Raw genomic sequence first — 25,213 nt, 5'->3', positions numbered from 1 at the left:
TCTTGAATTTTGAAATACCTTCTGTTGTGACTTGGCACTATATAAATAACATTGACTTGACTTAGTATTAAGGTTGGTGTAAGAATACAACAAAAAGAGGAGCTGGAAATTAGAGGAAGCCAATTGGGAAACTTTTCAAGTACTAGGGCAGATGTAAACCTTACAGTAGGTTCTATCTACAGAGAAGATACAGCAGATGGGGATGAAATCAATAAAAAAGTTGGTTGCAGACATTAATGCAATCAGCAGAGGAAACAAAAGCCAGGGGTACAGGGAGCAAAGCATAAAAGAGTGTACCATGGTGGGTTGGAAATTGTAGGAAAGCTGTAAAAAAGAAGGAACTGGGTATTTAGTTAAAAAAAACATCATTTATTAGAAACAAGTGTAGTGTTCAGAATAAGAGGAATGGAAGAGAGACATGTGTATAGCTTATAATATAAGATGATAATAATGTAACATGTCACCTTAATAAGCTGGATGTGGAGCAGGCACAAGGGCAAAGAGTTGAAAGTTGCAAGTCCAAATGGGGAAGCAACCATTATGAATAAGAAGAGTAAAACTTACGCTGACATACTGGATAAATCTGCAATCTGCCCCCACCCTGCAAAGGCTATCCTGCAGGACTGTTGGGAGAACAGCAAAACCAATTTTAGAAGTTTTGTACGGATAGGAAATATAAAAGCAGAAAGTATAGGTTTTTGTAACATACAGCTAATCCTCTGGTTATTTGTGATGCCATCAATAAATTTAAATAAACAACAACAACTGGGGAAAAATTCTGAACAGATACTTAGTGGGAGGACAGAGCAAAACTACACTGAGCAGCACAATGTAGGTATGTTGGTTTTATCACAGATGGCTCAAAAGATCCTGAGACTGGATGCATGGGAGCTGCAGTTTTCATCCCACAGTGCGAGGTAGCTACTGAGAAAAGAACATCAGATCATCATCGGTATATGCAGTCGTTGCTTTCCAGTGGATGGCAGAAAATTACATCTGGCAGCTGGGCAGCACTCACAAGCATTAAATCTGTGAAATCATACTGCAAAATCTTATATTTGAAATTCACTATTTAATATACAGAGTGCACAATAAGAGTCTGATGATCTGCTTCATTTGGGTTCCTGCCTATGTAGAAATAGAGGCTAGACATGAGGATCACTCAAATCAGAAACAGTAAACATGAAAATTCTGCAGAGTTGAATTGAATGCATTGAATGCCCTTATTGTATTATTCTGAAAGTACAAGAAGATTGGAGAGCTTCTCCTTTTCAGTGCAAACATACAAAATATGCAGAAACAAAATATATAAAAAAGATAAAAGACAGATCAACTCTATATACAATGAGGTAAAGCAGAGGGTAAAACAATCATAAAGAGAGAAATGCAGAGATTATGGCAAAAATACTGAAACGACGCACAAGGACATCTTTGTAATATCCAGAGGAATGTAGGTTTGGGAAAGAGACCGGGCAGGAGTCACACTCCAGTGCGGTAGGTGGCGGTAATGCGCCTGCAAACTGATTAGCCAACCGCCAAACAAACAGGAAGAAGGATAAGAAGGAAAAAAAAAAAGAAGAAGACGAAGAAGAAGGAGAAGAAGAAAACATTAGTACCCTGGGCGACTTCTATGTGTCGGTAGGATGGAAATATAAGGTAAAGCCCGTCTTAACCATGTCTAGTTTTTGTCAGATAGTTGTCACTGCTAATATTATCAACACATGTCGTTTCTGAAGCGCTGACATTAACTTAGTCAATGTTAGCAAAACAGTTTATGCTATCTAGTCCGTGGTTTCTGACCTGATGCTGAGAGATTCTCAAGCGGCCGCAGATACCCGGGACATTTCGGCTAACAAATGAATGCTTTAACTTATTGTTATATTTCCTCTTTATTTGGTTGTATGAATTCGCTGCAACGTTATTCGTTTGCTTTATGATTGGAATCGCCTGTGGATTCCCTACCCCCGGGCTAGCGATAGCACATAGTCTTCCCAGACATCCCCGGGAAATGATCCACTGTTAGCTAGCTTATTGATTTTTACAGGTCTGCTCAAATTAATTATGCATCGGAAGCATGCGTTCTTTTCTTCCTTATCTTATTAGTTTCTGTCACAACTATCGACAAACTTCAAAGAAACCTAATTCCTGCCACACCGTTGGAAATTGTGATTAGCTAACTGGTTAGCAAACTGCGTATCTGGCGTGCTAGTTTAACTAGTAATCATGTTGTCTGATGATTTTTGTTCTCTAGATGTTTACAGTCGCAGATTCGCCATATCGATGAAAATTTTCCTTTTAGGAAGAAAATAGATCACACTACCCCACTGCTTAAGACACTACACTGGCTACATGTATCTTGTAAATGTGTTTTTAAAATTCTCTTACTTGTATACAAAGTTTTACATGGCATTGCTCCTCCCTCCCTACTTCAGAGACTTTCTGTCATTTAGTGATTAGTGACTTTCTGTCACTAATCACTAAGTTCCTCCACTGCTTTTTAAAAAATGTTTCCTTTGTGTCCTGTGAGGCTGCATTTAATCAATGAAATTCATGGACCTTTAAAACCATATATCTCTACTCCAAATAATTTTTAGTTTTGCATTTTTGATAGGAGCTATATTTCTGGAGCATCTGGAGCACAAGGAAGTGGATGAATAAATAAATATCACCAGACAACATGATGGCTGCAGCACCTGATCTGTCTGTGTGCTCAAATTGCAAACCACAAGCAGTTCACCTGTCTATCTGCTTGTTAGATAGGTTAGATGGGTCATGCAAAGAATGTAGCTAGTTAGAGGCAAATGACCCAGAAGCATTAACTGTATTAATGTTATACGATGCGGTAGGACTGATGATGATGAAGTCAACATCTCAACTACTGTCTAGCTAACAGAATCAGTTTTCCCCTCCTGACTTCTCTCTAATTAATTCTGATGGAGTTCAGCTGCTAGCTGGAGCCCAAGCTGTGTTTAGTAATAAATGGACAGTTCATTTCAGTAATAAATGACTGATTACCTAAAGATTTCAGTATGTATTACAGTAACACAGGAAAAGTGGCTCTGTGTAACCCATTCACACATCTACAGTACAACTAAATTACAAGATTCCATTCATCCTCATGACTTTGCCAAATACCTGAATACAGCAAGCACATATAAATTCTATGGGAATGCTGTAGTCTGAAGTGTTACACCTGAGCGTAACTAGCAAATAGTAAATATTGCAATGAGTTGTATGTATATTAATTATGTCTGTAAAATGTATTGCAGCCCAGTACACATATATTTAAAAAAAATGACCTTGCTTTTAGTGGATATTGTTTTTTGTATTGAGATCCAAGTCTGTGGTCATTTTTTAGACTCTAGTTAGTGGTGGTGTTGTATGGGACTGCCTTACATTGATTGGTGTCTACCCTTCTTGACATAAATGATGTGAAACAGAAAAGCAGAAATGATACAACTAATTATAGTCTCTAAATGGCCATAGCAGTGATTACACACCTGTTTGACACATTGTTAAAAAAACATATATCATAGACTTCATGAAGGCAGGGTTTACTGCAGGGTGACCCTATTTGATTGCAACAGATTGTACAGGCGTATCTAAAGAGACTGATGACTCAGTGTAAGCTAACACGTCAATCTGATATCTGAGGAAATGGCTACATAATCAAATTTAGTAAGGAACGGGACAGGGGAGTTGCACTACAATGAGCAACTGGTCTCCTCTCACAAGAAGATATCGAAGTTTCTCGTCATCAGGCTGAGCATGTTTTTCCAAAAGGAATCATAAAGAATCATAAAAAACCTAAGTGGACCATGTGGAAATTTATGAAAGGGCTGTCCAGGTAAACACTGCTGCATGTGATTTCTATACTGACTACAAAGAGAGTCTAATTTGTCTTGTTGGCTTTATAGGTTGACCTCAAGGTGTGGGACCAAACATTGTTCTTCAGTGCATGGAAGCAAAGCCAATGCGCAGGTAGGTGTGGTACTGAAGAATCTGTGGTTACCCATTGTCCACTGTGAACAATAATTGTTTTTAATCAAAACTTAGAATTAATGTCACTACAATCACAAATGTATGAACACCTCATGACTCAGTGACCACACCTCTATACACTGCATGTCTTTTAGGGTTAGGGGGTTAGGGTTAGGGCTTTTAAGCCACTGGTCAGTGTCTGTCCCCCGACAGGGTAATAGTTTGATGTGATTCAAGTTAGGTGAAAGGATCATGTTGAGCAGGAAACCCAAACTTCTTGTTATAGTCTAAGGAATACATACTGCTGAGAAACAAGTGCCTCACACTGAGGGGAACCACAAAATTCAGATCCACAACTGAAAACCTAAATACTGCATTGAATGGATTATCAGATTCACTTTTAAGGGAAATTGACTTGAGAAAAGATATGGACATTGTGATTTGTTGGAAAATTCTGGGCTTATTTAAGAAATCACCTGTATATTTAAGACTGTATATTCCATTTTAATTCAGTAGGCTGGGGGGTTCCCCACTGTGAGATAAATATGTAAAGTTCAGGGTTCTGAACAAACAGACAGAAAAGATAACTCTACTGCGTATGGCTGACTTCACCCTGGCCTCCCTAAAACAGAACTCTGAAGCTTCGTTTCTACTTCTGTGTAGGATCAATGCAGAGCCTACACTGTAGCTTATGCATGTGGCCGTTGTGAGCATTTATACTTGTGCTGGTTTGTCTGTGCTGTTCTGCAATCACACCACAAAAACACTGGCTGGCACTGGGGTTTCTATACCACTGTTCCGAGTTTCTTCTTTTATTTCATGTTGGAATTGGAGTTCAGAATACATTTTGAAAACCTGTGACGTTAACTGGAATTTCTGCAAAACAGAAAAGACCTTGGAGGAATATTATCTGCAACCACTGAACTGAGTGAAGGAGATGAGAGGGTTTTCTGTGATTGATAGTCCACTGAGAGGCCCCCTCCCCGCTCTTTCTCCTTCTCAAACCAGCTGAGTCCATGCTCTGCTCAAGGTTTCTGCCTTTTTAAAGGAAGTTTTTCATGCCATAGCTACTTAGTGCTTCCTCATGGTGGGAATTGTTGGGTCTCTCTATCTAAATATAATAATATAAAGAGTAGAGACATGCTTAGATGTGCTTTATATGAAAAGTGCCCTGAAATAACTTCTGTTGTGATTTGGAGCTACATGACGAAAATTTGACTTTACTTGATTTTACATGCACAAGCTGATCAAGCGGACCAATCACAGTTGTTGCAGTCTGCGTCACCACAACATGTAGTTTTATTCCTAGGGAGGTGCATGTCAGACTGCAGCATAGGGTACGCTAAGCCATACCTATGCTGTACCTATGGTGTCAATTCAGTGCAGAAGTATAAATTTACCTTTGCCTGAGTGACCCACAGAATGTTGCTTTGTGTGTGAAAGAAGAGGACAACATGTGCTAACACACACAAGCCTTTTTTCACACATAGTTTTTGGATGATCCAAAAATCAAGTAAATCAGACTCTGACTGTTTCCCTCCAAAATCTTCACAAACTTTTACTGAGATTATCAGAAAACAGATTTTTGATATAAGTAGTAGCATTTGAGGTATTGGAATGTTTTGTACATATGTTATTATGGTTTGTGGCAGAGCTGAGAAATATCTGACATGTATAATAGCAATAATTAATTAATGTTCTGATAACTTAAGTTCTCACTATGATAGATAGATGTCATATTTGGTGTCATTAACAGCATAATTCATGATGGTTTTGGGATACTTTCAGATGTATATCTAACATGACATACAAGATGTATACAAATTTGAGTAAAGGAACATTAGTAGAACTGTTAATAGAGTTATATCCTAAGGGTTTGTGCCAAGACGTGGGGCAGGTTCCCTGGTCACTGCCTTCTTAACCCAAAACTAGAGCTGGTGACTTGCTTTGTTCATACTCTTAGGTTGCTCTAATATGCTTTCTCTCTCATGCTTTCACATGGCACCTCTCCCTAATGCCTCTGGCTGCCTCTCCTCCTGAACTTAGGAATTGGAGAGTGAAGCAGCAGAGACTTGCAGTAATTTCTAAAGCTTTTGCTATGTGAGTCCAGAGGTTCATCTGGCTGTTGCCTGACTGGTGTGGTTTTGCCAGTGCTGTCTCAACAACCTGCTGTGTTTACCTAACACGCATTAAAAGCTACCTCCTCCAGCTATATCTGGCAGGAGACTTCACCTGCCTGAAAGCTGAACATTCTATTGAATGCAGCCTACTAAATTTCTGGTGGACCAGCAAACTCCATATTGGCAGCTGACCTGCATGATGGGCTGTGAGATACCAGCTTCAAATTGGCTATGGATTGACTATGGTTGTCTTTGAGTGCCACAAAGTCCTCTTCACCAGAAATAATCAAATCACATTCCAGTAGTGGCATCCCAAAATCATCAAAGATATTCTAGTTATTTCACTAGCTCTCTGTTATACTGATACTTGTATGTATGTGGAATCTTTAAAGATCAGTTATAAAGAAATATATTTCATATAATTTCATCCAAGTTCTGTGTTCATTACACATGCTACGTTGTGATGTGGCCTACAAACCCAGAGACTGAACATAGTGATATAAAATAAATAGATATGGAAGGTTAATGCATGATGTTATGATGTCATCTGTGTTATGTTGTTTAAATTTCAGACAGCTCTGTCCAGATCAGTGAATAAACTAAACTAATCTTCATGTGTGAAACAAGTTGAATTCCCAGAAATTATATTGGAATTGTATTGGATTACTTTACAGTATATTGTGGTTTATAGTTATTTGTTGGTTGTTAAAAAACTGCGTGTAAGTTCTTAAAGTTTCAGAAAAGCTACTTGTATAACAGAACTACTACTGTCTGTGAAAACTGAGCCAACCTGAACACACGCGCTACATCTTTACACTAGGTATCTGCTGGTCTTCAACAGCCTTGAAAACCACTGAATCTAGTTTCTTCAAAAAAGGCCTTAGATGGTTACTTACACAGTGTTTGGTGTGTGATTACAGGCTGTTGGGAGACTTTATACACCTAAACTAAAAATGGGCCAGTGGATCGGGCTGCTGGAGGCTGTTCAATCCTCTTAGTAGAGTTTCACTTAGCACCATCACACTTGTAAACACTGTCACCATTGCCAACTCCAGCAGCTTGGAAGCCTGTGTCAAATTTAGCAAAACATTAAACACAGTGAGAAATTTTGACTGATTAATTCATCTATCTATTTTCTGCTTCTCCAGTTAGAAACTAGTGTTCCATATTGCTGCGAAATACTAAAAAAATCCAATGTAGTAACAAATAAGTCCAGACCATATTATCTGTACTTGTTCTATGTCATTGTTTCACTTAATCATTGGTTCACTGGTTAAACTGATTGCCAAATAGATACTGAGTTGTATTCTAGATGGTATGAAGTTCTTAATTCAACTTGGTGAACGCTGCAGAAAATATTGTGTGTTGGTTTGAGCTTTTAACATTATGAGAATCCCTGTTTCAACAGTGAAAAATACATCAATTATCCTGTGCCCACAGCTCTATTAAAAATGTATGCTATATGATGTAAATACGTTCACTAATAAGTTTAGTGGCCAGTGACCCAACTATATTTGGGTCATCTGATAGCCACAGGCCTCTGGTCAAGTGTGTGTAATGATGAGAGGGCTTTCAGTTAATAGGTATACTGCATATATTTAACACATGTTCTATATTTACAAGAACCAGAAAGTAAAACTTGTCAAATACCAGTTTGGATTTGGCTAAGGAATGAACTACTTGCATTTTCCAGTTATAGAATCCAGTGAGGCAAACAGTGTATTTTTGCTTTGCTTAGCTTGACTCAAAGGTCGCAACAAAGTCAAAAAGATTGTTACATCCCTTTGTTCATTCATCCCCTCTCACAAACTCTTTCCAGTCAACTTACCAACTTCACCAAGAGTTCATATTTGTGTTGTGAAGATGTTAAAGTGAAGACCAAGTATATATTTAATCACTTAAATATTGCCCATCTGGTTAATGTCAAGGGCCACCAGCGCACGCCAAGACGCCACTGGAATGGACATCACCAGCCGCTGTACTCTGGGGGACCCCAACAAACTCCCTGAAGGGGTCCCCCAGCCTGCACGCATGCCATACGTCTCAGACAAACACCCACGGCAGACACTCGAGGTGATCAACCTCTTGAGAAAACACCGTGAGCTCTGTGATGTGGTGCTGGTGGTGGGCGCCAAGAAGATTTACGCTCATCGTGTGATCCTGTCCGCCTGCAGCCCGTACTTCAGGTACCTAGAGACAAACAGTGTCGTAATTTCACATCTGTAATAGGTAAATATATCTGGAAATGAATCCATTAGTCAGTGAATTAACATCAGCTCCTGATTTATTTCTATGTTCTTTACAGGGCAATGTTTACTGGAGAGCTGGCAGAAAGCAGGCAGACTGAGGTAGTTATCCGTGACATCGATGAGAGAGCCATGGAGCTGCTCATTGACTTTGCCTACACCTCACAGGTAACAGTATCACAGAACAGTGTTTTATTAATATTTGGAATTGGTGGTGTGTTGATTGCAGTAACATCAATGCACACAAAATGCCTTTTTGACTAGAATAACCATATGCACCATATGCATCCACATAGTTATGTAAAAAAAAAAAGATAAAATCAGGTGAGTGCAAATAAGTCCTGCTACCAACACCTACCTGTACTCCTGCAGAACCCACTGAACAAAATCCATTTTTTTAAATATACTACTTCAGTTGCTCAGAGGCTGTTTGCATTTGAACAAATTTTAACAAGAATGGGAGTTTTTCAAATCCACTGTAAATCAGTGAAAGAAAGTAGGTTTAATTTTATCTAACCATATCTGATCCGATTATACTGCATGCAAGTATAATTTCTTGTACTGATGAAATATCTGTTTCTAACCTTTTAAACAACACCTTCCCATCCGTCTGACACTTTGAACTTTTGGGGTTTTTTGGTCTCAATCTTCACGCAACCTTGACAAATGATACAGTGTTTGATCTGGGTCTCCTGACTAGGTCTATGCTAAGGCAAGGCTCAAAACTATATTGCTACCATATTTATGCCTGTGTAACTTAGACTTAGACTAGACTTTATTGATCCCTTGGGATGACTCCCTCAGGGAAATTAAGTACAGTACAGTGTACAGTATCTTTCAGACCCACACTTTTTGGTTGTAAAAAAATTAAAGCGTTACCTTTCAGAGGAGACCAGGCTTATGACTGTAGTATAAAAGTTGAAGAACAATAATTGTTTTATTTTGAATTTTTTCTTTTCTTGCTTATGCCAAAATTGGTGTGTCTGTTAAAGGCTTAATGATGCTTAGTTTACTTATGGTATACTCTTTATTTATTTTTGGCTTGTTTTTCTTTTCCGTTCAGATTTTCATATAATTTATCATGCAAGGTTTTAATTCACCACAGCTGATTGTTGTCTTATTTCTGCAACCTGTCATTATTGGTGAGACACTACAGACAAAAATGAGCTTTTAGCTATATCTGGCACAATACATGTATTGTGCATCATGCATATGTTAAATAAACAATAAATAAAATTAAACAAAACACAAATAGTAATTGCTCAGGTTTGCTAAGAATGTTTTAGTGTAATTCACCTAAATGATCACTGACATAACCAGCTGTTTTAGTTGAATGTAATTAAGGTAGGTTTGAGAAGTGATTTTAGGTGAAGTAAGCAGGATGAGAACAGTCTAACTGCTGGCTGGGTAGTCCCTATCCTGTCAGAAATACATACAGACATACAAAAAGAACATGAATGGGGGCGCCCCCATAGCCAAATGGTTAGGGCGCAAAACATATGGGCCCTAGTGGCCTGAGCAGGCGGACCCTAGTTCGACTCCTGATCCAGCTGGACCTTTGCTGCATGTCTCTCGCCATTTCCTGTCTCTCACTGTCCTGTCAATAAAGGCAAAAAAAGCCCGAAAAAAATACTTAAATCTACAACATTGTAATCAAAAAGAAAGATACAAGATTTCCATTTATTGCCTCCTCTGCATGAGGAGGCAATAAAGAGGCCTGTGGGGATGGTGAGAAGATGCTGCAGGTTTCCGTGACTGAGATGGGAGACTATGCATATCAACTAATACCTTGGTGCTTTCCCAGTTTTAGCTTTATGACAAGCTGTTTGCGAAGAGTCTGTGATGTCCTGCTCTCCTTGTTCTCAGGTGACTGTAGAGGAGGGGAATGTCCAGACTCTGCTCCCTGCAGCCTGTCTTCTCCAGCTGGCTGAGATCCAGGAGGCTTGCTGTGAGTTCCTTAAGAGGCAACTGGATCCCTCCAATTGTCTGGGCATCAGGGCCTTCGCTGATACACACTCCTGCCGCGAGCTACTCCGCATTGCAGACAAATTCACTCAGCACAATTTTCAGGAGGTAAGAATGGAGATACAGTGCATTTTGAAAATATTCACTTTTTTCACATTTTGTAATGTTGCAGTCTTATGCTAAAATCAAAACAATCTTTTTTTCCCCTCAATAATCTACATTCAACACCCCATAATGACAAAGCAAAAATAGAATTTTGGAAATTTTTGCACATTTATTAAAGGAAAAACTGAAATATCACATTGACCCTTTGCTGCAGTACTTGAGCTCAGATTCTTCTCATTTCTCCTCATCATCTTTGAGATGTTTCTACACCTTTGATTGGAGTCCACCTGTGGTAAATACAGTTGGTTGGACATTATTTAGAAAGGCACACAATATGGTCTCACAGATGACAATACATATCAGAGCCAAAAACAAGTCAAGTTCCCAAGTCAAAGGAACTCCCTGCAGAGCTCAGAGACAGGATTGTGTCAAGGCACAGATCTGGGGAAGGTTACAAAAACTACTGCTGCACCGAGGGTTCACAAGAGCACAGTGGTCTCCGTAATTCTTACATGGAAGACCTTGGAACAACCAGGACTCTTCCTAGAGCTGGTTGCCTGGCCAAACTGAGCGGCTGGGGGAGAAGGGCTCGATAACAGAGGTGACCAAGAACCTGATGCTCACTCTGGCTTAGCTCCAGAGATCCTGTGTGGAGCCTTGGGAACCTTCAATGCAGCTGCATTTTTTTATAGCCTTGCCCAGATCTGAACCTGAGCTAAATTTCAAATGTCATAATAAAGGTTCTGAATAATTATGTCAATGTGATATTTTCAGTTTTTCCTTTTAAATAAATTTGCAAACATTCTAAAATTCTGTTTTTGCATTGTCTTTATGGGATACTGAGTCTAGATCGATGAGCTTCATATAGTGTGAAAAAAGTGAAACGGTCTTAATACTTTCTGAATGCACTGTAAGTAAGAACAACTGTCCATAGTCTCCTACAATTCTTAAGTCACATGAAGCATCATGCTACAAAAATATACAGGAAAATTTAGATACAAGCCTCAGGATGTATGCACACAGTTAGAAATATGGTTGTTGGTGCAATTCTGTGTTTGACAGTGTCGTTTCACCGGTGGTTGTAAACATGGAAAAAGTCCAGACAGTCTATTGACTCATGATTATAAGCATCAGGTGGAGGCATGTGAGTTTCCAGGCTTGTGCTAACACAGCACAAATGAGGGATCACATTTAGAAGAGTTTTGTAGCTTCACAGTATGTCAGTGTAAGGCAGATTTTTAAAGATAGAATGATGCATACTTTTGTCAGCCACTATGTATTTAACATTTTGCCTTGTGAGGAAAGAGGAAACAGGCTTCTGTGTTACTGCTGAATGACTGATGGACAGAGAAACAGACACACAGAATGATTATATGGCAGAATCTATTCATTATTCATACTTCATTTTGAAGATGTGTTGAGTCATAGTAATAGAGCAGGAAAAGCAGGTGTACTAATAATTTTAACAAACAGCTCTATTCCAACTGAAGATAGCCATTATTAATATCATTAATCACACATGCAGTTTTTCAATGCTGCTCTGTCACAGTGTCAGCTGAAATGATCTATCAGCATAGAACAAACTGTGTAGGTTTGTGGGGTCTGTTAAACAATGCAAAATGTTTATTTCTTATTTTATAAGGACAGCTTTGAGAGTGAGGGAATCCTCTTGTGCTTGACAGAGGAAACAAATTGATGTCTTTTGATGATAAATGCAGCACCTTATATTTCGTGGAAAACAGTATTATAAGGTAGTCAGTCAGTCATTGAAAAAAGTAATTTTGGTAATGATAAATGCCAGTGTGCTAGTTCCATTAGCAGCCATACATGCCCAAGCCATAACAGAACCAACCACAGCGTTTGTCAAATCTGGAGGTGGCTTTGGGTTATGACCTGTTCCTTTTTTTTCTCTCCATACTTTCCATTTTCCATCATTTTGATAGAGGCTGAGTTTTGTTTTATCAGTCCAAAGAAATTTGTTCCTGAACTTAATTAGTTTGTTGACTTCTTTCTTAGATTTACCAGGGGATTGAATCTTGTATTGAATCCTCTGATGTCATGGTCATGAACTCTTCTCTTGCTTGTTGACAAGGAAACATGTATGCCTACATCTCAGAGAGCATTCTTGATTTGCTGTGTATTCATTTTTCTTCACCATGAAAATTATTTCCAGGTCATACAAGACTTGGTGGATGACTCCTTGATCTCTCAGGTCATTTGCTTCATTCTAGATTTCCCATGTGCCCCTGCTCTTTTAGAACTGTTGATTTTAGCAAACCAGCTACCTTTTGATATTTCTTTAAGAGATTTTTGCTTCTCCACTTTCATGGTCACTTCTTTACTCCTCATGTTGTCAGACAACTCCACCTCAATCTACGTGGCAACTCTCAATCAACTCTGAGCCAAATGAGATCTTCTGTACATGAACTTTCGTTGAACCCATAAACAGCTGTCCAAGCGCATTTAATAGCCATATGCTCAGTTACATTTGAAGGGTTTGAGTGTGTTGAACTTATAACTTTTCAAACTAAATGTGCTGAAGGACAGAGCCTGGAGGAAAAAAATGTGTAATTGTCAAATACGTTATACTATACCTTATGTATATGTAATTTACAGAATGAAAAAGTATTTCTTACATCACAAATCACAAATATTCAATTGTAGCTTAAAGTAACTAACATACAACACAGTTGCAACAAGGGTAGCCAGAATCTTACTGTCCATAGAGGCACAGTGGAGACATTATGGTCTGCAGCCACAATCACTGGCCAGTTTCAAAAAGATATTTTACACTGCTCTGTGGGCCAGTCTTAACCTTCCTCCTAGATTAGTTTGATGGGAGTTACCTGGTTTCACAAAAATAGAGTGATTTATTTTAAACCTTAAAAGTTAACCACCCTACTTACACACTTTCAGAACTAAGACCAGCGCAGCAACCTGCTGCAAGTATACAGCAGTGAGGACACTGCCATTTGTTTTTGTTGGACAATGAAAACTGTCCTGAATTGACAAGTGCTGACACGAGTACTGAGTCCTGCCACATTAAGAAACTGCAGCTGCTCACCTGCGTTACAGTCTGCTCTGCACGACAATTTTATGCCAAGAGAGCCTTTTGCTTTGTTACTCTGAATTGCTGAATTCTCCAGAAGAACATTTTCTACTGGAGTGGTCACCTGGTCACCTGGTCAGCCATGTTTTTATAATTTGAAAAAAGTTAAAATCTACATTTTATGTAAACGTTTGACACAGTATGAATTTTGGTTTCACTAAATTAATTATGTTACTCATTACTGTTAATGTAAAGACTGCCATCATGTAAAATGCCAGTAAACTGGCAAAACTGTATAGGTTAAAACCATTATTAATGTCAGTAATTACACTTGTGTTTGTGCTAACACTTGTCATTAGAAGAGTCTATTGTAAATCATCAGTCAGTTGTGTACAGTACATCCCTGACATTATGAAATGTTGAGGACTTGTATGTAAATTAAAGTCAAAAGATTCAGAGACTAAATGCTGTTCACTGTAAGACTGGTCAACTTTATTTCCTGAAGGACACATGATTTTTAGAAATAGCTTTTCAAGCATCTCGCTTTGTGATAAACTTAAATTGCTTCAAGAAAGGAGAATAATCATGTGATGAGTACAGCACTGTATGGTTATGAAAATAGATTTTCATTTGATTTACTGATTGATCTGTGGCAGAGCTGCTGACTAACTATTCTACCCCTCTCTGTGGTAGGTAATGGAAAGTGAAGAGTTCATGCTGCTGCCTGCTAACCAGCTGATTGACATCATCTCCAGTGATGAGCTCAATGTGCGGAGTGAGGAGCAGGTTTTCAATGCTGTGATGGCCTGGGTGAAATACAGCATCCAGGAACGCAGGCCACAGCTACCCCAGGTTTGTTGCTCAAAAACATATATTAACACAACCCTTACAGCTACTGCAGCCAGTATGGTAATCAGTTCTATAACCCATGCATTGATTCTAAACACTACTTTCTAATGTGCTGAGCAAAAGAACACTCTTTTTGTGTGTGTACTGCAGGTCCTGCAGCACGTCCGTCTGCCACTGCTCAGTCCCAAGTTTCTAGTGGGCACGGTGGGTTCAGATCCTCTCATCAAGAGTGATGAGGAGTGCAGGTGGGTGCTGTGTGTGTACATAAAAGTTAAAGTATCTAATATTTTTGGTGGAAAACTGTTACCTGTGCAGACTTAGATCCAGGAATTTTCTGGCTTCCCTAACTTAAATTCCTAATTTCTGTCTACTCCTGAATTTTGCAGTAACATATTTAACTTTGATCTGTCAGTGACATTATGTACTTAATTTTCTGTTTTTTCAGAGACCTGGTTGATGAGGCCAAGAATTACCTGCTACTGCCACAGGAGAGGCCACTGATGCAGGGCCCCAGAACACGGCCGCGAAAACCGATCCGCTGTGGAGAGGTACTATTTGCAGGTCAGTACCTTCAGGCACTCAAATTAGTGTTAGTCTGTACAGGACAGGACTGTAAAAAAAGTGAATCATACACAGTGAAAAGACTGTTTCCTTGTCCTGTAGTTGGTGGCTGGTGCAGCGGAGATGCTATTTCCAGCGTTGAGCGGTATGATCCTCAGACCAACGAGTGGCGGATGGTAGCATCGATGAGTAAACGGCGATGTGGAGTTGGTGTCAGCGTTCTGGATGACTTGCTGTATGCGGTGGGAGGTCACGATGGCTCATCGTATCTCAACTCAGTGGAGAGGTGTGGTGTGATCGCTCAAACTTTGGCCAGAGATATTTGTTTTTATCTTTCTACTGTTCTGTCTTCTGTCTCCATGGCTCCTGTCTTTATTACTCATGTTTCTTAAAGTGAAATAGTAAGTTTTTGTCTTTTCCTTTTCTGTCGTCCAGATATGATCCTAAGACCAACCAGTGGAGCAGTGATGTGGCTCCTACAAGCACCTGTCGTACCAGTGTGGGTGTGGCTGTCCTCGGTGGTTATCTATATGCTGTAGGAGGACAGGATGGGGTTTCATGTCTCAACATTGTGGAAAGGTATCAATCAAAACTCTAAAAAAAAAACTGCTGTCTTTTTCTCAGCTTCAACTCTTTCATCAGCTTCACTGTTGAAACTGTTTTTTCTCGTGCTTTTAGGCTCTCTTCATGCTTAGCTTTACCATTCTGTTATTTGTAATTTGAATTGCAGTCTTGACGTGCACCCACCCCACATACAAAATGCTAATTGGACACGATCCTTCTCTGTCCTTCAGATATGATCCTAAAGAGAACAAATGGACTCGTGTAGCCTCCATGAGCACCAGGAGGCTGGGTGTAGCTGTGGCTGTGCTGGGGGGATTTCTCTATGCTGTGGGAGGGTCCGATGGGACGTCACCATTAAATACAGGTATGTTACTCATTTATTAGAAAAATACAATCACAAACACCGAGCTGTAACAATAATGATGGTGAGGAATTGGAAGAAAGGTGCTAAGGGCTCCCTGCAGGTTCTGCCTTAATCAGCTGCATGTTTTCCAGTTTTGTGCCTTTACGGGGGCCCTGTCGAGTTTTCTTATAAACAAACAAAAATTAAATTATCTATTATTAATTACTCATCAAAGCGCAGTGTGTGTCCTTGACCTGCAATAAACCTGTCAACTGCATTTCCTTCCTCATTAAACATTTTCACAGCCAGATTTTTTAAAAATGAATCATAAATCTCGTTTGCAGTATCTTCTTCCCTGCTTTTGTTTGTGTGTCACCGCATCCTGTGTATTGGTGTGTGGTGTCTGTTGATTAGTGGAACAGTGTGACTTAACTGGTAGGACCCTGCATGTATATGAGATAAATAAAAACCCACACATCTAAGAACAGCTGCAGCTAGAAGTCAAAACTCCTCAGAGAACCTTTAATAATGACAATATTACCAGTCAAAGCAGCTACTGTAGTAAAGTGGAAAGTTTCCAAATTCTCTCTGTCAATAATGAATGAATGAGAGAATATATGAGTGAGAGAATACAGGACAGGACTTTTCAAAATTCTAACCCAGTTGTTGACATAGAGACACATTCAACTACACCATTAATTCTTACCCAGCTGGCTGACTGCCATGTAGTTAGTTAACTGCCTGTGTTATCTCTATTCGTTTTCTTTCTTGCTGTAATGTTTCCATTTTTTAAAGATTAAGATTCTTCCTGTGTTTCTCTTTTCCTTAGTGGAACGCTACAACCCTCAAGAAAACCGTTGGCACACTGTATCCCCAATGGGGACCAGGAGGAAGCACCTTGGCTGTGCAGTCTACCAGGATATGATTTACTCTGTTGGAGGGAGAGATGACACCACAGAACTTAGCAGTGCAGAACGATACAACCCCAGGACCAACCAGTGGTCTCCTGTAGTGGCCATGACATCCAGACGGAGCGGAGTGAGTGTGTTTTGGGTCTTTTTGGGGGGTTTATTTGACTGCATTTGATCTGTTTCATTACATGTGTCAATAATTAAACAGTTCAAGTCATGAATTAGCTCTCAAAGATGTTTTTTTGTGTATGAGGCTGAAGTGAAGTTTTACCTGCAGGTGGGCTTGGCTGTGGTGAATGGTCAGCTGATGGCAGTAGGAGGTTTTGATGGAACGACATATCTCAAAACTATAGAAGTCTATGACCCTGACGCCAACACATGGAGGTATGTGGTAGTTCAGAAAGTCTATAGAATATGTTTACACAGTACAACCATGAAACTAAAGAGTACAGCAATCATAGTAATTAGAAAAAATGTAGATATAACGCAAGTATTTAGATATAAACATTATTGTAGCCATAATCGATAAATGACACAACTAATATCTGATTTATTGTAAAAGTTTTAAAGTTTGCATTATATGTGAAGGCAAGGCAAGTGTAGTTTGATGGCATGCTGAAAGTGTCGCTAACAGTGACACTTACACTTGGCTGAAAATCAGTAAGATCCTGGACACCATGTGGCTTAGAATATAGAGTGCTGTGTACAGTTTATTCCATAACATTCAGCCATTTTGGACCACAAAGCACTTCTCCACAAACGCGCTGATATCATACATACACCTCCAATGACATAAAGACAACAGAATGAAGGTATTTAACATACAGTATTTGTAAAGAGCTCCAGACTGCAACCATTTAGCTGCATTTTGTGACCATTTTTGGTGACAGTGCAACTAAATTTTCTAACTTGGATCACCACATATTAATTTTTTTTATTCAATCATTTATGGCCTCTCTGTCCGGGGCAGAGCTACATACACACACACAGAGAGGCTATGGGGAACCCGGTTGAGTTAAGATAACTTGAACTGATGACAACACTCATTACTCTAAGTGCAATAAAAGTAAAAGGCCAATAAGCACTCTGAAACCATCTGTTCAACAGGCTTTAGAAAAGCTATATTTTCAGCTCTATCTTAAAATTAGCCCAATTCCTGTAATATTAGCTACTGACTGAGACAAATCAACTCACCCTCACCGCACCAGTGGTACCCGCAGGCAGGAACCACAGCAGCAGCAGAGGACAGCTGATGTCTGTTCTTCAGTCTTCTCTCAGTATTGTGAAGTAATTGGTTGTATCTAAATTTTAAATACATAGATAAGTTATAACCCTGTTCTGAATGTATTCTCTTTTAAATGATTACTTTAAAAAGTTCTTTAGTAGTGAAAACAAACCAGTAACTGTATCAAATGAACTGATAGGGCTATGGATAAGATACATTCCTACAGCTGGTTAGTGTCTTTGCCCTGATTTCAGGAGGATGAGCAAGTCCCTTCACCTATAAGCCTGGTTTAACCAGTGTTACTTTATATTTTTGAGTTGTGTGTTTATGTGTTGTGTTGCATTCGTCGATTGAAGTGGTGCTCCCAAAGTCCCGTTATTGTCATTGCGTTCAGGTGTGATTACAAAGTACGTTACATGTCCATGGTCATATTACAGTGTTTTCTGAAATATTATTGACAAATATTTTGTAACATGTATCAAATTAACATTGACTTTCTGCTATGATGCCAACCTATATAAGTTTAAAACATCTAATGTTCTCAAACTGCAGTCAATCGTAGTCCAGTTTCTATGGAAAGAAGAATGGAGGGTAGTGGTTATATTGGAATCATGTGAGCTGCAACTGCCTGATTTTTTTTTTTTTTAATTTAATATCCAGAGATGCACTAAGAGCTTAATATAACATAGTTATTGGATGATATCGGCTTTAATAAAGCTATATCTTATCTGATTGTTTTTACTGTTAATATTTAGAACATGAAGTTAGTTTGTGAGCATACACACGCTAGAAGAGGGTAAAATCAGATTGATTAGACCTTTAGCCCCAATAAAGTAACAAGCACTTAATTTTCACTGTCACCCTTGCTCGTCTTCCTCTTCTGTTCTGCCATTTGATTGTCATTTCTTTTCCAGGTTGTACGGAGGAATGAACTACCGCCGGCTAGGTGGAGGGGTGGGTGTCATTAAAATGACTCATTGTGAATCCCACATATGGTAACACCACCCCCATCCTCTCGCTCACATGCTCACTTCTCATTACGCTGCAATATCTCTTGGATATCTCTTTTCACCAACTCTCGTGCCTCCAAAAGAGACTGTTAAGTAGTGAGGATGAGAGAAACATGGGGGGAGACGAGACAGAAAGAGAAACAGACTTTTAAACTCCAGTTCAACCCCAACTCCACTCCAAGGTGATTGACTTTGGTTGTCTTTGACCACGGTCACCATGAAGTGCACTGAGAGCAGAAGTACCATTAAGTTTCGAGTTTGGAGAGGATGACCCTTCTCCTGTGACCTCTCCAAGTCCACATCCCCCAGACTTCTCAGTCTGGGACATGGAACGGAACTAAACTTGATTGAGTTTGCTGTTGGGTGTGATTACTTAACGTCGCAGAGGTTTAAGAAGTTCCAAATCATGAGGTCACTGGAAGAGGGATTTTTCAGTCCTTCCAACTGTGAGGGCCTCCAACACCTTACCTTGTCTTAAAATACCACCACCCAAATTCTGGCTAGTGACTGCCCTAAACAGCTAGCCAACCAGAGGACCTTCTGTTTATCATGTGAGGTTGATTATTTCTGGGAGACAAAACATTGCATATCGGCTGCTCTCTCATTGTGTCTCCACTTGGCTTTAGGCTTTGAAATATATATCTGAACTGTGGCTGTTATGTCTCTGGGCCTTGTGTAGCATTAAATTGTAGAAAACTGTCAGGTAGTTTCCTTCTGCACTTAAGCTGTCACTTGGATACCAGAGAGAGGATTTCATCTCTTTTTTTCAACATGGGGAGGTTATTAGCAGAAGGATATGTGTGAGGAAGTCACTGCTACTCAACATTATTTGGCACATTGAATGGGGCTGCTGCACTTTACAGGAGGCTGATGTAGCTGTTTGTTACCTTGGATGTTTAAAGATTTCAGTTCAGATGGTCACAATGTAGTTAAGGGAATATACCATACCTTTTAGTCAGCATAACCCTTCAGTGGAAAGAAGCTTAAAGACACCAAAATCATCTAGCCGTGTGGCTAGTTTATTGTTGGCTCCACTGCTTAATCCTAAAGGCCTCAGTATACTTAAACTGAACCAGATTGTCTTACTAGGTCAAGTGGAGAGTGTTGATTGTAAATGCAGAACCTCAAAGGCCTGCTGTCATCGTCTCTGCCCTGCTTCATCACACTGCTTTTCGCATGACTATGCAGTCTCAACACAATGAAGTATACTAATGGATATAACAGGCCTCTTTCCTTAAAGACAGCAAGGCCAATCACCGTGTAGCTTGTCAGATTGTCAGTTTTGGAAAGTTACAAAAATTGTTCTGCCATTGATAAAAGGGGTCTGAGACCATGTTGGGTGATCTGATAAACACTTAATTTGAAGCATACAGTGTCATATAGTATGTTTGTATGTATGTAGCCAGTGTGACTTCAGAAGCGGAAAAAAAATGGTTTCATATATATATATATATATATATATATATATATATATGAAACCATTTTTTTTTTAAACAAATCCCATGAAAACACCAAAAGCCACAAGTTGTTTATCTGTCTTTCAGTACTTTCCAACAGCCTATCTGTGGTACTTAATCCCAAACCCATTAACTCATCTTGAAGGTGTTAATTTTAAAAGCACATTATAAATATATTCTTTCATTTTTTTAAAATAAGGTTTTGCAATATTCTAAAAACAGTTGAGATACTGTAGTTTTTAGCAAACATTACTCAAACAGGAAGGAATTGTACATATGTGGGGACTACTTTCAGCTGTGGATTAATCCATATTTGGCTCTCTCTGGCAGCAGGACTGTGTATATGGGGTTGATTAAAAAAACAAAAACTACAGTGTGTGTGTGTCCATGGCAATGGAGGAATATGTAAGTCGTGCATCAGTGTGGCTCGTTGTTGTGTTTTTAAAAGTTTTTGGACACTAGTGGAGCTCTGACATATAGGAATAAGATAAATCAGGTTTTAGCCACTCAGTACTTGAATTTTCTGAGTGGAAGAAAAAAACATTATATAAGCAGATTTACACCTGTAGTAATTTGAAATCAATCCCCAATGCTGTCAGAGTTGTTCTGGAGATTGAAAATTGAAAATGATACAAACATGCAGCTTTAAAATACTAGATTACTTTCCCTGGTCACTGGTTACAGTTGATGTATTTGCTTTCAATTCTAGAGACAGTGATCTTCTGTGGACTCAGATGAGTGTAGTGTCTCTTTGTAAAAAGGGCTTCTTAAGCCCATGATGCAAGAAATAAGTTCAGTGATCTTATTAATACTTTTTTCAGCCATTATGGAGACCAGCATCTTGGTCACCGGTGATCTGGGCTGAGTTCAGTTTGGAAATGTTTGGAAGTGTTGATGGAAACTGTCCCTTAAGTCATTAAATAACACATTGGATGAGACAGCATATATACAGAAATAACTTTTCATAATTCAGTAGTTTTAGAGCATATAAATTGTGACTATATAAAGAGAATATTTTAAGATTTCAGAAGATTTTCTCTTAAGTTTCATGGTGGCCTTGATAACAAAAATCGGGGAACTGCTAAACCCAGACTTAAACCCAGTTTATGTATTAGGATTAATGTTACGTGCTTCACACTTGTAACATCAAAATGTGCCTGTCCTACAAAATGTTGAAAAGTCCTGAAGACAAAAATAACAGTGGCCCACGGTGCAGCAGTGCATATTTATCTCAGTTTTTCTTAAAAAGAATTAACCAAATAATTAATATAATTCTCATCTGTACATGCAATAATAAAGTCAGAACTACTTCTGTAGTAATTAGTGATATGATATCATTTGTTTTTGTTCACACAACCATGGGGTTTTGACGGACATGTCCTTTTTGTTCTGCATTGACAATTTCCCACATTTTTGTTCTATGTCCTCATATGCTACACTCAGTAATGGCACCACCTGCTGGAGGACAGTTATAGTGCAGTACAGATATGAATGATAAAGAGATCCTCTCTGCAGTTTCCTGGTCCCTGGTTGTGTAACTGCTCTCAGTTCAATGTGACACAGACACAGTTTGAGTAGATGGTGGACTGGTTTGGGCTGATCTCATAATTTATTGCACTGTGATTGGAAATGTATTTTAGATTTTAACTTTTTTTTCTTATTTGTATTTTATATGGGTGTATCTTTCCTGATACAGGGGAAAAAGTCTAAAATGATCATAGGTCATCTTGGGAATCAAATTTTAGTCCCCAGACTGTTGGTGGCTTTGATGCTGAGCAGAACTGAATTTATTTCTTAGATGCAACACTACATGTTTTGGCTTTGTGTCACACAGTTTACCACAGTTCTGCACTTTTAATTGTGTGTGGAACTAAAACATTGCTGCAAGTGACAGCTGATAGGCAGTTGTTATGCATTATGTTAGCCACATTTTCATAAGCAAGCAGGTCCTAACCTGAATAGTGGTGTAGTGTTCAATAAAAAACAATCAAGATTTTGTTGGGTTTAGATTTCTTGGCTAGTGAACTGATAATGTATTTGCTGTATGCAACTCTTTATGTTGAAAATGTTTATGCTTCGGGATGTTTTGCAGTAACATATGTTAATGTTCACCTGAAATATAGGATGTCATTTTCAAAAATTCAAACACTGGTGCAACACATCTTATGTACTAATTGTAATAAATACATGGTGTCCATCAAATATCAGAAATATAATCACAGATTGTTGAACAAAAAATGATGCAGTCTGACCAACTGTATATGTTTTTTTCTCGAAAAATCTTCCAAGTGTATGCTGCTACTTTTCACTGCCACAGAATGATGAGGAAATCCCCCTCAGTTGTGAGTGTTATTGTCTGGGAACCCTGGTTAGTGTCCAGTAGCTGTCCTTTGAAAATCATAGTTTTACAATTTTTCATGGGCTAAGAAAACATCCTGTTTTTAATGCTGCAACTGAATTTCTCAGAAATTGTCCAACTGCTTTTATTTGACATGTGCTGACATTTTTTCCTCAGAATCTCTGATACTGGTGTTAATCTTCTTTAAACAGGTCCAGTGCATTTTTTTGGTAAACAACTATTGATCAGGCTGTGGTAAACCAAAGTGTACTGCAGTATTTGGCTCCCAAACTAATTGAGTCTCCTTTTAATCACGTGATCTACTAACAATGCATTGTTACTGTGATGTACCGAAATCAACCCGCCTTCAGTCAGTAGCCTATATTTAAATATCTTGTTTTAAGTAGCCTCTGTGCAGTCTGTCCAACACATGACCCAAACATGGTTGTGATCTCTGGTGTTTGTTTTCATGAATCAAGCGGCCATCTCTCAGCTGTGATCACTACAACAGATCTGGACCATGTGCACTATGACAAGGATTAAACCTTTTCCCTGGAAAACAGTGTGTCTGTTTCTTTTTGAGAGCTTCTGTTGAAAAAGACTGTCGTTGTCAAAAGCATTAATAGAAATAAGAAAAGAAATGCTGTTGCCTCTATAAATGTGAAGGACTTCCAGTGTAGCAGATGACAACAAAGAACAAAATTGTCTTGGTAGCTTTTTAAAGGGGCAGTTAACATTTTCTCAAATCATTTCAGTGTTGCAAAAGAAAATGACTGGTTTTTGCAGGAAACCCTTTAACCTTAATTTCTTTCCAGGCCCAGCAAGGATAATGATGACTAGGGATGCACAGTATACCACATTTGTTTCAATCCAATTACAAGTACAAGTACTTACATTTGAGTACTTGCCAATACCGAGTACTGATACGAGTACTTATTAATGCCATTACACTTCATACACTTACTTGAAAATGTATTTTATTTTCATCAGATATTGTTTCATTCTCTGGCTGTAAGAAATTGCTGTGACTGACATTTGAACATAAACTAAAAGCCCCTCATTAACAGCCAGCTGGAGGGTGTGTGTGACACACAGCAGGCTCGGGAGTCCAGTGTCACTCATGGCTTTGATCATGTTTTTCGCATTATCACGTAGCACATGAACAGAACTTTTAGGGACCCCCCCCCCATGTCTGAGGCATGTCATCAAACACACCTGTGATGGCTTGGCTGGTGTGTGAACCCCTAAATTGTTTTGCATGCAAAGTAAAATGCATGCAGAGTAAAATCCTCGTCAATCTGCTGTGCAGTTAAACTGATGAGGGACACCGGGCTAACGCTGCTCGTCCAAATATCAGTGGTGAAGCTGAGGGCCGAAATGTCTCGCAACAGGCTGCGGATGTGCCTCTTCACAAAGTCGTGTAGCTTTGGCAACACTGTGTCAGTGATGTGGTGTCAGCTAGAGATCTCATACCTCAGTCTTATTCACCAACCAGCCATGTGTCTGTAGAACCATACATTAGCTCCTGATTACAGTTTCCTCTGCTGCCCAAAGTATCTCCTGTTAAGAAGAAGATTTAGCTGCTTTACCAGTTACACTGCAGTTAACAAGAAACACACACACATTCAAATTGTCTCTGTTAGCAGTGTTACCTGACGTTACCTTTTCTTGGAAGAAATGGATTTATGGACTAAATCCATACAATTTACTGAGAATTACATACGAAGCAGCAACAAAAACACCACCACAAAAACATGCAGGCAGCTTACCAACATTTACAAATAGCTAAAAGCTAATGTAACTATGAAGTGCCCGTGAATGTGAATGTTGTCTTTCACATTGCTGTCAGAAGGAATAGTAAATTCTAAATCTCCCTCTGTTCCACCAAAGAAATATCATGGTTGATGTTATCCAATGATATGACATCTCCTCTCAGACTAAACCCAGACAGTGAACAGTATTTTAGTGAACAAGTATGGGAATTCAGCTTCTGAATGACTTAATGCTCTGCAGTCAAAGCACTGGTAGCTGCAGTAATGCTTCGTTACAAGCAAAAACTGTACTGTGTTAGATTAAACACAGTGGGTCTGTCCAAACAGACAGTTTGGAAATGCTAATTAGATGGACTGAGTTGAGTCAGTCTGAGTATTACTGCACAGCAGAGTGACCTGGACACATCAATACCAGACATCTGTAATCATGTTCATTTCAACACAAAGACGACCACAGCTGTAGCCTCAAAATGCTTAGAGGACAGAATAAACAAAAATGTATGATGAAAATTAGACTAATATGTCAGAGACAAAAAATGGACTAAAATGTCTTTGGTTTTTGGCTAAAATGCATATGCATTTTCATCAAAAGACTAAGACTAAAACTAAATGTACATGAGGCGTCAGTATTGAATGAGAAGTGATTAGAGGGAAACAATCCTTTAATTCGTACGAGGTACGATGTGTCCTGTCACAAAACATTCAAACTTGGGACAG

General features: G+C 39.0%; 1 protein-coding gene across 1 annotated transcript; it reads left to right on the top strand.

Annotated features, from left to right (window-relative positions):
- Nucleotides 1-1,533: 1,533 nt before the first annotated feature.
- Nucleotides 1,534-23,284, top strand: klhl20 (kelch-like family member 20). Its single transcript, XM_018678380.2, has 14 exons — nt 1,534-1,656; nt 3,918-3,981; nt 8,030-8,287; nt 8,407-8,515; nt 10,214-10,420; nt 14,160-14,318; nt 14,466-14,560; nt 14,761-14,876; nt 14,979-15,162; nt 15,312-15,455; nt 15,671-15,804; nt 16,613-16,821; nt 16,972-17,078; nt 18,834-23,284. The coding sequence occupies exons 2-14, from the start codon at nt 3,959-3,961 to the stop codon at nt 18,916-18,918; spliced, it is 1,830 nt and encodes a 609-aa protein (XP_018533896.1). The 5' UTR covers nt 1,534-1,656; nt 3,918-3,958; the 3' UTR covers nt 18,919-23,284.
- The last annotated feature ends 1,929 nt before the right edge of the window (nt 23,285-25,213 follow it).

This window comes from Lates calcarifer, linkage group LG4 (genome assembly GCF_001640805.2).
Source record: "Lates calcarifer isolate ASB-BC8 linkage group LG4, TLL_Latcal_v3, whole genome shotgun sequence".
NCBI lineage: Eukaryota > Metazoa > Chordata > Actinopteri > Centropomidae > Lates > Lates calcarifer.
This window is presented reverse-complemented; position numbering and strand designations above follow the sequence as displayed.